The sequence below is a fragment of the Anolis carolinensis genome, chromosome 6 (genome assembly GCF_035594765.1).
Source record: "Anolis carolinensis isolate JA03-04 chromosome 6, rAnoCar3.1.pri, whole genome shotgun sequence".
NCBI lineage: Eukaryota > Metazoa > Chordata > Lepidosauria > Squamata > Dactyloidae > Anolis > Anolis carolinensis.
In genome coordinates, this window is record NC_085846.1 from 24912879 (window position 1) to 24925341 (window position 12463).

Sequence of the window (12463 nt, forward strand, 5' to 3'; positions counted from 1 at the left end):
CTTCCATATGAGATAACTTGAGATGCACTAGATTAGAAACTCCATCTGCAGGGGAAATAGTGTTAGTTCACATTTTATTAGCACAATTGTATTGGGGTTGGAATGGTTCCTTTATGCCTCTGCATAGCTTGCTAGAACAGAATATATGCTTCTCCCATGGTATCAGTTTATTTGGGTTGGGGAAGACTAATACACTGCAGAGCTAATATACAATGTGTGTGGTAGGTAGGATTTAGTTGAGAAAAACCGCAAGAGTCTCTCTTGTGTCTGCGCGCACACACAGAGGCCTTTTCTACACTGCTATATAAAATCCAGATTATCTGCTTTGAAATGGATTATATGGCAGTGCAAACCCATGTAATCCAGTTGAAAGCAGATAATGTGGATTATCTGCTTTGATAATCTGGATTATATAGCAGTATAGAAGGGGCCACACATAATGTGGATTATCTGCTTTGATAATCTGGATTATATGGCAGTGCAGAAAGGGCATCCGTCATACTTACTTTGCGACACCATTGCCCAAATCATATTCTGTCCTCAATTAAAAGAAATCCAGTATTATATCCCCCATTATTTCAACCCTCAGAAAGTGTGGACAAAAAGGGGTTTTATTAAGATGACGGTTTTAGCCCCCAGTGGTGCAGTGTAAGTTAAACCATCGAGCTGCTGAACTTGCTGACAGAAAGGTTAGCAGTTCAGATCCGGAGAGCGGGGTGAGCTCCCGCTGTTAGCCCCTAGCTTCTGCCAACCTAGCAGCTCGAAAACATGCAAATTTGAGTAGATCAATAGGTACTGCTCCGGTGGGAAGGTAATGGCACTCCATGCAGTCATTCCAGCCACATGACCTTGGAGGTGTCTACGGTTAGCGTCAGCTCTTTGGCTTGGAAATGGAGATGAGTAATAACCCTCAGAGTCAGCATGGGGCTGCTGTCAAATTACTGCACCATTTTGGGACCCTTACTCTTCCCTTCAGAGAGCCACCATGGTGTTGTGGTTTCAGACCTGGACTGGGATTCTACGAACTAGGGTTTATATCAGTGCTTAGCCCTAGAAACTGCCTGGCTATCCTTGGGCAAGTCATAGCCTCAGAAGAAGGTAAAAGCAAACCCACTCTGATGAACTATAGCCAAGAAAACCCCATGATAGAGTCTCCATAAGTTGGAAACAACTTAAAGGCATATAAGAACTCTTCCCTTCATTCTGCTTCCTTTCATTTCCCTTAGGTTCCTGATTGGGAGGGAAAAGCCAGGAGAGCAGAGCGAGGTGGCACAACTCATCCAGCAAACACTAGAACAGGAGCGATGGCAGCGGGAAATGATGGAACAGCGGTATACCCAGTACACAGAAGAAGATGAAGAAGTAAGTAGAATATTTATCTGGTTGCTTGCGAGGAAAAGAAGACACAGCTTGAGTTTTCTCCCCAATGTTCTTTTTTGGACGGCTGCTGATGGATAACAGCATGGAGGCTCAAAATGGAAGGAGGAAATTAGTGGGCGGATTTCCTAGGCTGGATTTACATTGCCGTATACTCCAGTTTCTGAATCCAGATAATAATAAGATTGTCTGCTTTGAACTGGACTATATGAGTCTACACTGCCATATAATCCAGTTCAAAGGAGATAATCTGGATCCAGAAACTGGATTATATGTCAATATAGTTGGGGCCTTAGTTGTCAACAAGAAACTGCCATACAGACATACACACTCATGACCTTTTCTCGTATTGCTGAATTAAGTTCCTATTCCCTTTGTAAGATCTCTAGAATCACAGAGTTATGGAGTTAGAAGATACTACAAGGATCATTCAGTCCAGTTCTCAGCCATGCAGGAATAGTACTGCTGACAAATGACTATCCAGCATTTATTTACAAACCTTCAGAGAAGACTCCAAGGCAGCATATTCCACTTTCGAAAAACTCTTACTGTCAGGATAATCTTCCTAATGTTTAGATGGAATATTTTCAGTTGGTCTGTGTCTCATTCTTTGAAGCAACAGAAAACAAGACTTGATTCCACTTTGATATAACATACTTTCAAATATTTAAACATGGCTGTCATGTCACCTCTAAACTTTCTCTTATCCAGGCTAAACATACCCAGCTCCCTAAGCCGCTCCTTATAGGGCTTGGCTTCCAGACCTACTTCTGTTTTACTGTGCTGTCTTCTTTTAAATTTCCTTGACACAGCTCCACATTTCATCTTGAAAGCTATTTTTTCTCATGCCTTTTGCTGTTCATCCTACTTCTTTCCCCAACCTTTATGTGGGTTCAACTGCAAATAGCCAACTTTATCTACATTTCTCACATCACTTCTCTGGCCTTCTGATACCGGTGACAGATTTGGAAAAGTATTTCAGATTCTTGTATGCATTCCCATATCCTTTGAGGCCATGTTTCAATTAGGTCACAACACAGGAGAAATTTACCGTTATGATTTCCATTACGTGTTTTAGTGCAAGAAGTAAATTGTTTTACTTGGTTTTAGATTTTATCAGTTGTTAGTCAGCATCCCAAGATACAGCTTATGAATGTTCTCATTTTAAAGCTGGGGAAACAAGTTGAGAGAGAACAATTTATTCAAAGGCCATTTCAGGCTTTGATAAGGTGCCCCCGATGGCACAGTGGGTTAAACTCTTGTGCCGGCAGGCCTGCTGACTTGAAGGTTGGGTTGCTGACCTGAAGGCTGCCGGTACAAATCCAACCCGGGGAGAGTGTGGATGAGCTCCCTCTATCAGCTCCAGCTCCATGTGGAGACATGAGAGAAGCCTTCCACAAGGATGGAAAAAACATCAAAACATCTGGGCATCTCCTGGACAACATTTTTGCAGATGGCAAATTCTCTCACACCAGAAGCGACTTGCAGTTTGAAAAAAGGCTTTGATAACATTAGATATCTCAAAGGCACCAGAGCCTGTCTGATCTTGGCAGCAAAACAGGGTTAGCTCCAGGTAATACTGGGAAGGAAGACCACCAATGACTTGTCAGGTGCTGTGGGCTATATTTCAAAGGAAGGAACTGGCGAAACCATCTCTGAATATCCCTTGCCTAAGAAAACTCCACTGAATTAATGAGATTGTCATAATATGATAGGCAAGTTATATACATACGCATAACTCATCACTTCCCTCAGTAGCTGTAATGTCCATGCTGCTATCTTGGAGAAAATAAAGGGAGGACTGGTAGATCAAGATTTTAAAATCCACACAGTTCAGCATCTTTTTGCTTACAATAGGACAACAAATGATTCTGGGACAAGGGGCAGGGGGTGAAAATAATCTCCATCCTTCTCAGCTGTTGTCCTTTTTTTCCCTTTCCTTTAGCCAGACAGATCTTTTGCATCCACTTGTAGAAATGGATATATTGTTAAGATCCTATTCGTGATCTTGGCAAAATATTTGAGAACTTTATGCAGAACTACATTCACTTAAGCAGTGGATACTAGATCCCACCCCAGTTCTAATGAGAAAAGTGTATGTCAAGTTCCAGTATTTGTTGTATAGAATCACCCACACAACCGAGGTCAACATTTTCACATAGCTTGAATAAGTAACATTTTTTAAAAAAATTTGAAGATTGATGTCAAACTACTTCACCCATTTTCTCTCTGAGGGTGCATCTACACTGTAGAATTAATGGAGTCTGACACCACTTTAACTGCTATGGCTCAATGCTGTGGAATCCTCTGATTTGTAGTTTGGTGAGGCATTAGAGCTCTTTGGCAGAGAAGGTTAAATGCCTTGTAAAGCTACTATTCCCATGTTTCCATAACATTGAGCTATAGCAGTTAAAGTGGTGTCAAACTGCATTAATTCTACAGTGTAAATGCACCCTACTAGTAAACCAGATTTAAAAACATGCCATATATATAAATACAGTTAATAAACTAAATAAACTCTGCCTGTGTCTCTTTCAATCAGAGCATTCTCTCTGTTCTGTAGAGTATATAGCATACCCCTTGTGTGAATACAAAATTGCCCAAATGAGAATCTTTTTTTCTCTTTTGCGACTTGCAGACAGGTGAATATGCAACAGATGAAGATGAGGAGATGAGCCCCATGTTCCCCAGCAGTGAAATGGCTATTGAGGTTTTTGAGCTGGCTGAAAATGAAGATATGCTGTCTCCAGTAGAGATGGACCCTGAAAAGTTGGTGCATAAATTTAAGGAGGTAAATATAATCAGAGAGCCGGTGTCATATAGTGGTTTGAGTGTTGGACTACCCCTTTAGAGACCAGGGTTGGAATCCCTGGTCAGCCATGGAAAACCACTGACAACCTTGGAAAAGTCATACACTCTTATCCTCAGAAAACCCCATGATAGAGTATCTGACAGAGCATCTGGCCCAAACGGATTATCCATGAGGAATGTTGTCAAAATATATTCACAGAGCTCTCTGACTGGTGGAAATAGCACTGGGACCTCTTTCTGTTTCTGTTTCTGACCATTTGGTCAGTACTGTTAGCACAACTGAGGAAATGAAAGTTCTGTTCTTAAGTTTGAAACAAACATACATGAAGAGTTCCCTTTCTCAAATTGTAGAATGATAATATAATAATAATAAATTTTATTTGTATACCTCCCTATCTCCCCGAAGGGACTCAAGGTGGTTTCCAACATGTAAGGCAAACAGTCAATTGCCGGAAAGAAAACCGTACAGACAATAAACAAAATAGACACATTCAACAATATAACACAACATAATTACCATGTTAAAACACACTAAAAGTAAAAATAAAATATTTAAAAATCCATCTCATTGTAGCTCCATCAGTAAAAGGTTCAACAAACCAATGGCCAGGATTACAAGATGAACATGGCCAACTATAAAAGGGCTGGGCCAGGGATAGTACAACAGTGTATCATAGGGCCAGGGAAGTGGATAAAGTGCAAGACAGAGCACTATCTGGATTAACTAGGGACTGGGCTCAGAAGTGCACAATTAGCAAATGCCGTGTGCATGAATTATACCTGGGCAGATCTTTGTCTAATGCAGGTTGAGTGTCTCTTTTCAGAAATTCTTAGAACCAGAAGTTTTTTTGGACTTTGGAATATTTGCATATACATACCGTAATGAGACGGGACTCAAGTCTAAATGCAGAATTCAAAATTTGTGTGCACTGTACCACCAGGAAGCAACAGTGTCACTATCTCAGCCATTTGTGTGGACAGTTTCAGATTTCTAGATAAGGAATACTTTTTCTTTTTAGCCTCAGGACTCTTACTAATGAGACCTCAGAAGTTTCCCCCATTTTTCTGCCCCTTCTTTGCGTCGGGAACCTTAGCCACAGTGCGTGAAAGAACTATATCTTTTTAATATATGAACTATGTGCACCTGATATTCCAAAGTGCGTTCATGGGGTCTGCCGCTTTCCCATCCCTCCCATTTTGAGGCATTTGAGAGCTTTAAGTGAAGATCGAGTGACAAATGTGGATTTTGTGATGAAAAGCAAATTTCCACATGGATGATGACTGGTTGAGGGAGAGAGGAGGGGCTGCTGATGTGAACACGAAGGCAAGAGAGGCTGGCACCCATATTTCACATCTAGTGACATTTCACACTCACTGAGCCATGTTGCCTTGAGACTCAGACCTGCCACTTGGTCATCTACTGAAAAAGGGCTGCCAGATTTCAACACAGTGAATTGCAGCTGCTACTGACAGACACTCTCCTTTATTACTGTATGCCAACTGGTCTTCGTTATTAATGTGGAAAAAATTCTGCAAGCCCTCTGTATTGGGTAAATTTTGTTTCCCCAGGTTAACATTTTTGGATCTTAGCAATATATAAATATTTGTAAAGAAATTATGCCACCTTCCCTGCTTATCACAAAATCCCAGTGCCTTGAACCTATTGGCCTTAGCTCCACTACAACACTGTGCCCAGCAGGCAAGAAGCATCTTGCAATTGCATGGGACTGAGCAAAATTGCTTCATCTGTACTGAGCTGAATTGACATCCCTGGTCTCTGCTGGCCCCTAGTGGCAGACAAAAACCTTCCATTTTTAAGTGGGCTGTCTTAAATATAGAACAAAGTCCTTGAGATGGCTGGGCTGTTCCTCTTATAGCTCGGCTCCACTGTGAAACTTGGCCTGTCGCTGTGCTCTACACACTTTCTACTTCTTGTGCCTGGCAGGAGAAAGCACCGTTCCCTTTGTTGGCTCACTCCAGGTGGCTTCATATACAATTCCTGGAATAGTAGACACTCAATGTGTACCTGGTTCTCCTCTGAAACACATGAGGTGGCTAGCCATTCTTTTGATCCAGAATAGAAATGTGCTGTGAGGTCTTGGCTCTTCAGCATGAGCTTCCGCAATCCATAAGTGGAGAATTAAAAAAGGAGAGGGAGAGGGAGACAGAGAGATGTGCACATGACCAGCTGGAAAGCACTGAATATTTAATTATATCACTTCCTCGGCTGTAATGTGTGAAGCGGCCTCTATTTGACCCTAGAATCTGTGTCAACGAGCTTTCATTGAAGAAGCCAGAATCAAGCCAGTTCAGTGCCTAGGGGATAAAAGCCTTGTGACTTGAAGGTTGGGTTGCTGACCTGAAGACTGCCAGGTTCGAATCCCACCCGGGGAGAGCGCGGATGAGCTCCCTCTATCAGCTCCAGCTCCATGCAGGGACATGAGAGAAGCCTCCCACAAGAATGGTAAAACATCAAAACATTTGGACGTCCCCTAGGCAACGTTCTTGCAGACGGCCAATTCTCTCACTCCAGAAGCAACTCTGGTTGCTCCCGACACGAAAAAAAAGGTGCTGGTTTGCTGACACTCTATCCTGAATTTGAGGGAAGAAGAAGCTGAGAAAGGTTAAGTAGAAATCTACCAGAAGGTTGAGAAGACAGGTCCAGGGTGGGAGATCTTGCTTCAAGGATGGGGGAGCTCTTCCATCCCAAAGACCAATTTCAAGTTTAAGATCATTTCTCAGGAACCCTGTTCAAATAAAAGAAGTAGTTGCTGAAATTGGGAAACCACTAGAGGAGGAGCATGGTCCTTTGAGAAAACCCAGATTTCCGGACAGAGGCCAGTGAAGGATATTTGTCTTCAAACCCTGAAGTTTCCCCCAGCCCTGATTAAGTAGATTAGAGCAAGAACAGAACAACATCTAGATGTTCCTCTATGGGATATGTAGAGACCTGAAGCTGAATTTTGTCGTATCTTTTTTTTCCTATCTGCATACTTTCATTCCTATTTTTTCCACCTCTGGAGAGCTGTTGTGTTAACAAGGAGTGCAAGGACAGCAACTTTACATTTTCGTACAAGCTTTATAGCAAGAGATCAAGATGTGTGTATGTGTGTACATATCTACATGCATACATATATACACACACACACATACAAAAACATGCATGACTTGCCCCTGAAGTTTTCTGCACTGACTGATGGCAGCTGATATTTAAAGGAAAACAAAGCAAGACATACCTGCAAAGTCTATGCCTATCCACAAACACAAGCTCAGTTTTTAATGTGTTCTTTCAACCCAGCTATCCTCATCAAAGGAAATTAAGCATCTTCCAAGAAAGCTGGCTAAACCTTTGACCAGGACAGACACAGTCATATCCCATTAGGTGTCTGTGCTCTCATCCAAATAAAGGGAGGGTCTAAAACTCTCTTTTCTTCTCTTTGCCAGCTCCAGATCAAGCATGCTGTGACTGAGGCTGAAATACAGCAGCTGAAAAGGAAGGTAAGCATGAAGAGTGTCCTGAAGCAATGAAGCATTCTTTTTGGCAGCCTTGAAAAGTCTCCTTCCTTCCCTTGAAGACTTGCCAAAATCCATGCTTGAGCACATTTTCCGGAAATGCTGTGTGAGCTTCTCCTTTAGGCTGGCTTTGAACAGCTATTTTTAATTAGTTCTGGTGTCCACTGGGCAAGCAGTTCGAGTCTGATTTAGGTTCAGCCCTGTTTCGTTCAATATGATCTTAGGCTGATGGAAAATGGAGAAAATTCATGTAAACCATCTTGGGATTTTTCAGGGTGAAATGCAGTAGAGTTCATGTGCATTCCATAGCATTCATTAGTGAACTTACTTTTCTCCCTGTTTTCCTCAGTATCCTCTGATAGTTTTGGAAAAGTTGGTTTTTAGTTCACAGTTCAGGTATGGTTAGTTGGCACGCTGGCTATAGGATTTTTGGCACTGCAAAAATTATTTCTCCAAACTTAACTTCTCTATGCTATTTGGGATACAGAATGTTGGAAGCCAACAGAAGTATCTGGAATGATCCACCACACTGGGATATTATCTACAACTTACTCACTTGTATCTTCTGCTGCTACACCAGTTGTGTCTACTTGCTCTGCACAAACTGATACAGCACTATGAGGATTATAGCATCATCCTAAACTTCCATATGTCCATATTCCTTTGTGAAAATGGGGAAATAGTGACAAAAAACATACTTTTTTTAATCCGAGAAAACACTTCTCTAAAAATTTCTAGTCTTTCAATCACTTTCTACAGGAGGCCTCATACTAGAGGATTTCTAGGGAGACCATATTAATAAAATCATAAATAATTACATCCAAAAATGTTAAGCCCTCAAATTGTATAACCGTTTAGTTAATGAGTAACAACATAAATAACACCTCTGTTCTCTGTTCTCAGCTGCAGTCCATTGAACAAGAGAAAGCCCGTTGGCGTCTTGAGAAAGCCCAACTAGAACAGAGTGTAGAAGAGAACAAGGAACGGATGGAAAAGCTGGAAGGTTACTGGATGGAGGCCCAGAACTTGTGCCAGGCTGTCGATGAACACTTGAAAGAGACCCAGGCCCAATACCAGACGTTAGAGAGGAAGTACAGCAAAGCCAAGCGACTCATCAAAGAATATCAGCAGAAGTAAGAACTCATTCTCAAAGGCCACGGCATATTTCTAGAGCTCCGCTCATCAAGCTCCTGTTCTTTCATAAGGAGGGTTTAGCTGCCCTTGCTGCATGGGAGGCTGCCAGATTAGCAGATAATATCTTATAGAAGGGTGTGTACATTGAACAGGTCAGCAGTTGCCAAGGTGGGAAGAGTGTCTGATTGACTCATGCTTCACAATCGTTATTCCATTTTTAATGAAATAACTGGCTGGAGAGTAAATATCTGATTGGGAGACTCTAAGGGTTGTGATCTAAAAATGTAAATTCTGCCTCGTCTCTCCTCTTTTCTACTCTGGCTTTTTACTCTAATTCTTCCTTTTTGTCCTTTCTTATTCTTTCAGGGAGATTGAGTTCCTCAAGAAGGAGACTGCTCAGCGTCGCATCCAAGAGGAGTCTGAGATGGCCCACAAAGAGGAAGTTGACAAATTGCAAGAGAAGGTGGGCATCAAGGACAGCACTGGGGGCTTGCCTTGAACCCCAAATAAAGAAGGCAGGAAGGCAGGAAAGAAAGAGCGAGAAAACGAAAGAAGGAAAAAGAAAGGGCCTGGTTCATTCTGAGGAGGCCATGGTTCAGCTCAGGGACACATATGGAAACTGTGCTCTTGGAAGCATCTAGTTGTCTCACACTTGTCAGAGGACAAGGAGGGAGGGAGGGAGGGAGGGAGGGGGCACATCAACCTTTCTGAACTTTAGAGATCAATGGCTGGGTTTTGTAAAAGCTTATGTCAAACATTGGACCATTTTGTTGGGCAGTAAATCCTGCTGTGTATAAGTGCAGAGGGGAAAAGCTTGAATCCTTCTGAATCCCAGATTGAATTGCATCTCATGTCCATATCAAAAGGGATCCTGCACTTAGATACTGGGGATCCTTTAACTGAGTGCTGTTGAATCATCCAGCAGGCCAAAGTGGATTTTTATGCCTTTTTTAAGCCTATGCTATAGCTTCTCCAAATCCTGTCAGTAAAAAGCATAGTAGATTCCACATCTCCTGAAACCAAAATCCTATAGTGATCTATTAAGGCTTCAGTAGTTATCTCTAGGCTTATGAACATTTTATTGAAATTTTTGTCTTTTTATCACACACACACACACACAGCTTTTCATATGAGATGCTGTACTAGGCACTAGCTTTTGTTTGACCTTGCAAAAGATCTCATTGTCAAAGGTATTTACCTATTTTGGCTGGGCCATGGTGGATTCCTGCAATATCTGGATCCTACATCAGGCAATGGATCATGTCAGATTTGTTATGCTTGTCTGTGTTCAATGTTTGTGTGTGTGCGTGTGTGCGAATGCACCTGGGTTTCTCTGCTGGGAATATCTAATCTCCAAACAGTTTAGAAAGAGAAAATCCCTCTCTGTGAGCATACATTGGGGGCTCTCATATTAGTTTTTCACTAGTTCCCTCTGCTGGGCACTATTGACCACGCAAGACTATAAAAGCCTACATAAGTAAGGAGAGGTTTCCCCTCTTCTCTCAGCACCCTCAATCATGGGCCACTGCACTTAACAGATTTGTGAGATTAACTATGTTTGAACTTCCCAGTTTTACAAAAACTCATCTTAAGAGTACATTCTTTGAAAACAAAACAGGCTCTTGTTTCTTCATTAACAATATAATCTTGGCTCAACTGTTTTCTGATATCCAAAGAACTTGTACTTTCAGTTTGATCCAACCAACAGACTGACAGCTTCATCTATGATTTGTTTTCTCTGAACATGTGTTTCACTCACTCTGATTTTCTAGTCATCATCTCACCGCCTTCACCCCCAGTGATTTTTCCTTGATCTCTGTGTCATAGAGGCTCCAGGCTAATATTTCCACTTTGTCCCATTTAGGCCTGGTAATTGCTTGTATATACTATTTCTGGAGAGACATGATCAGTATCTTCATACAGATGTTGGAGAAAATGACAGTGAAGTCTTTCAATTTTCATAAATATATACTTGAAAAACAATTTCCAATGGAATTAGTCTGTGGGTTATATAGTCTATAGCTCCCAAGTTCGAACATGATTTTTTGGACTTCCAAATGTTTATGTATTTATTTCATACATAAACATTTGGGGCGGGGGGGGGGAGACTTCACAACTGGCAACCACTAGATGCCAAAACACTACAATTCTAATAACAGTTACAATTAAAACAAATAGTTAAAACATCAATTATAAAAGCATCCATTTAAAATTACATGAATTCCATTCAAAGTCATAGTCCCATCAGTTCCAATCGATAGGGTAAATCATTGGGGTAGATAGGGTAGACCCCATCTACACTGCCATATAATGGAGTTTCATGATACAGTTTAACTGCATTTGCAGTTTCATAATGCAGTTAAACTTCATTATGAAACTGAATTACATAGCCGTGTAAATGGGGCTGTAGTCTATCAACTTTCAAAGAGTCATACATTTTAACCCTGTTGTAACAATAAATCAGTTTATTTGGATACAAAGCTATCAAATTTATGCAAATCTCATTCAAATAGATAGAAAATATCTGAACCCTTTCCACAGAGTTAATACTTGTCCTCCAGTCTACAAAGAGAAGGATGTTTGGAAATAGCTCTCAAAATTGCTCCTATTCCAGAGAGTGAAATAGCAGGGTACAAAGAAAAAATTATCTGCATAACCATGAAATAACAATATAGCTAATAGCTTTAAGAGAGATCTTACAAATTGTGATAGGATGTATGGAGGGATCAACACTAAGTAAAACAAATTGTACGTCGAACAAGATGCCCAGAAAAGGGTAGTCAGTCACAGTGACAGCTGGTCGTGAGACTTGCCTCTGTTGATTTGTTAACAAGGAAGGCACTGGGTAGGGAATAGCCTTTCATTCAAGCTTACATTCTTGTCTATCTCAATTTTGAATTGTTAGATTTATCTGTTTTGTGATGGCTTTGCACTAGAAAACTATTTAGAGACATGTCTAAAGTAATCATATCTATGTCAGGTTGTTTCAGAGGTTTCTAAACTGGAATGAGAGACCCTGCCCGCCTCTTGGCCTGTTTGGATGTTGCCTCTGTTTTTATGTGATTTCCTCAAATGAGGCCATTAATTTGAATACATTTTAGACATCTAATTGTATCCCCCTGTGATTTGACAGCGTGATGTTATTTACAAGAGCACTTCCAGGAAAAATAATTTAGAAATCCTGGTTTTATCCGCTACTCTTTCAACCTCGGATTTACCCTTTACGTTTATGGAATCAAAAAGAATCAGGGGTTGTTTTCCGTTGTCATTATCCCTGGATAACTTAGTCATTAAAAGTCTGGCACTTGGAAGTAGAACTGATTAGACAAAGAAGGCAGCTGTATTTGACTTTACAAACTTTGATTCGTGTAATTTATGCTGCACATTCTGGAGAATGCAAAGTAGAGTCTTCCAGAAACATTTGTCTCAGCAGGGACTAAGAATTACATGAAACAGATTGCTAACCCAAAACCATTCAGAAGCTGTGCTAACGATGTCTCCCAGCTCATATCCATACAAAGATGCCAGGTGTCTCTTCCCTTGTTCTTCACCATTTTTTATCACTACCCCTTCCTCCAATAATTTCCCATTGCTGTTTGTGGCAAAAACAAACAACAAACAAGCCTGT

General features: G+C 41.1%; 1 protein-coding gene across 1 annotated transcript in view; it reads left to right on the forward strand.

Moving 5' to 3' along the window:
• ppp1r9b (protein phosphatase 1 regulatory subunit 9B) overlaps positions 1-12463 on the forward strand; it is a 127768-nt gene that overhangs the window by 73394 nt on the left and 41911 nt on the right. Inside the window, exons 5-9 of the mRNA XM_062957162.1 lie at positions 1227-1362; positions 4016-4168; positions 7633-7686; positions 8605-8834; positions 9202-9298. Of these exons, the coding sequence (XP_062813232.1) occupies positions 1227-1362; positions 4016-4168; positions 7633-7686; positions 8605-8834; positions 9202-9298 (670 nt within the window). The remainder of the gene's footprint in view (positions 1-1226; positions 1363-4015; positions 4169-7632; positions 7687-8604; positions 8835-9201; positions 9299-12463) is intronic.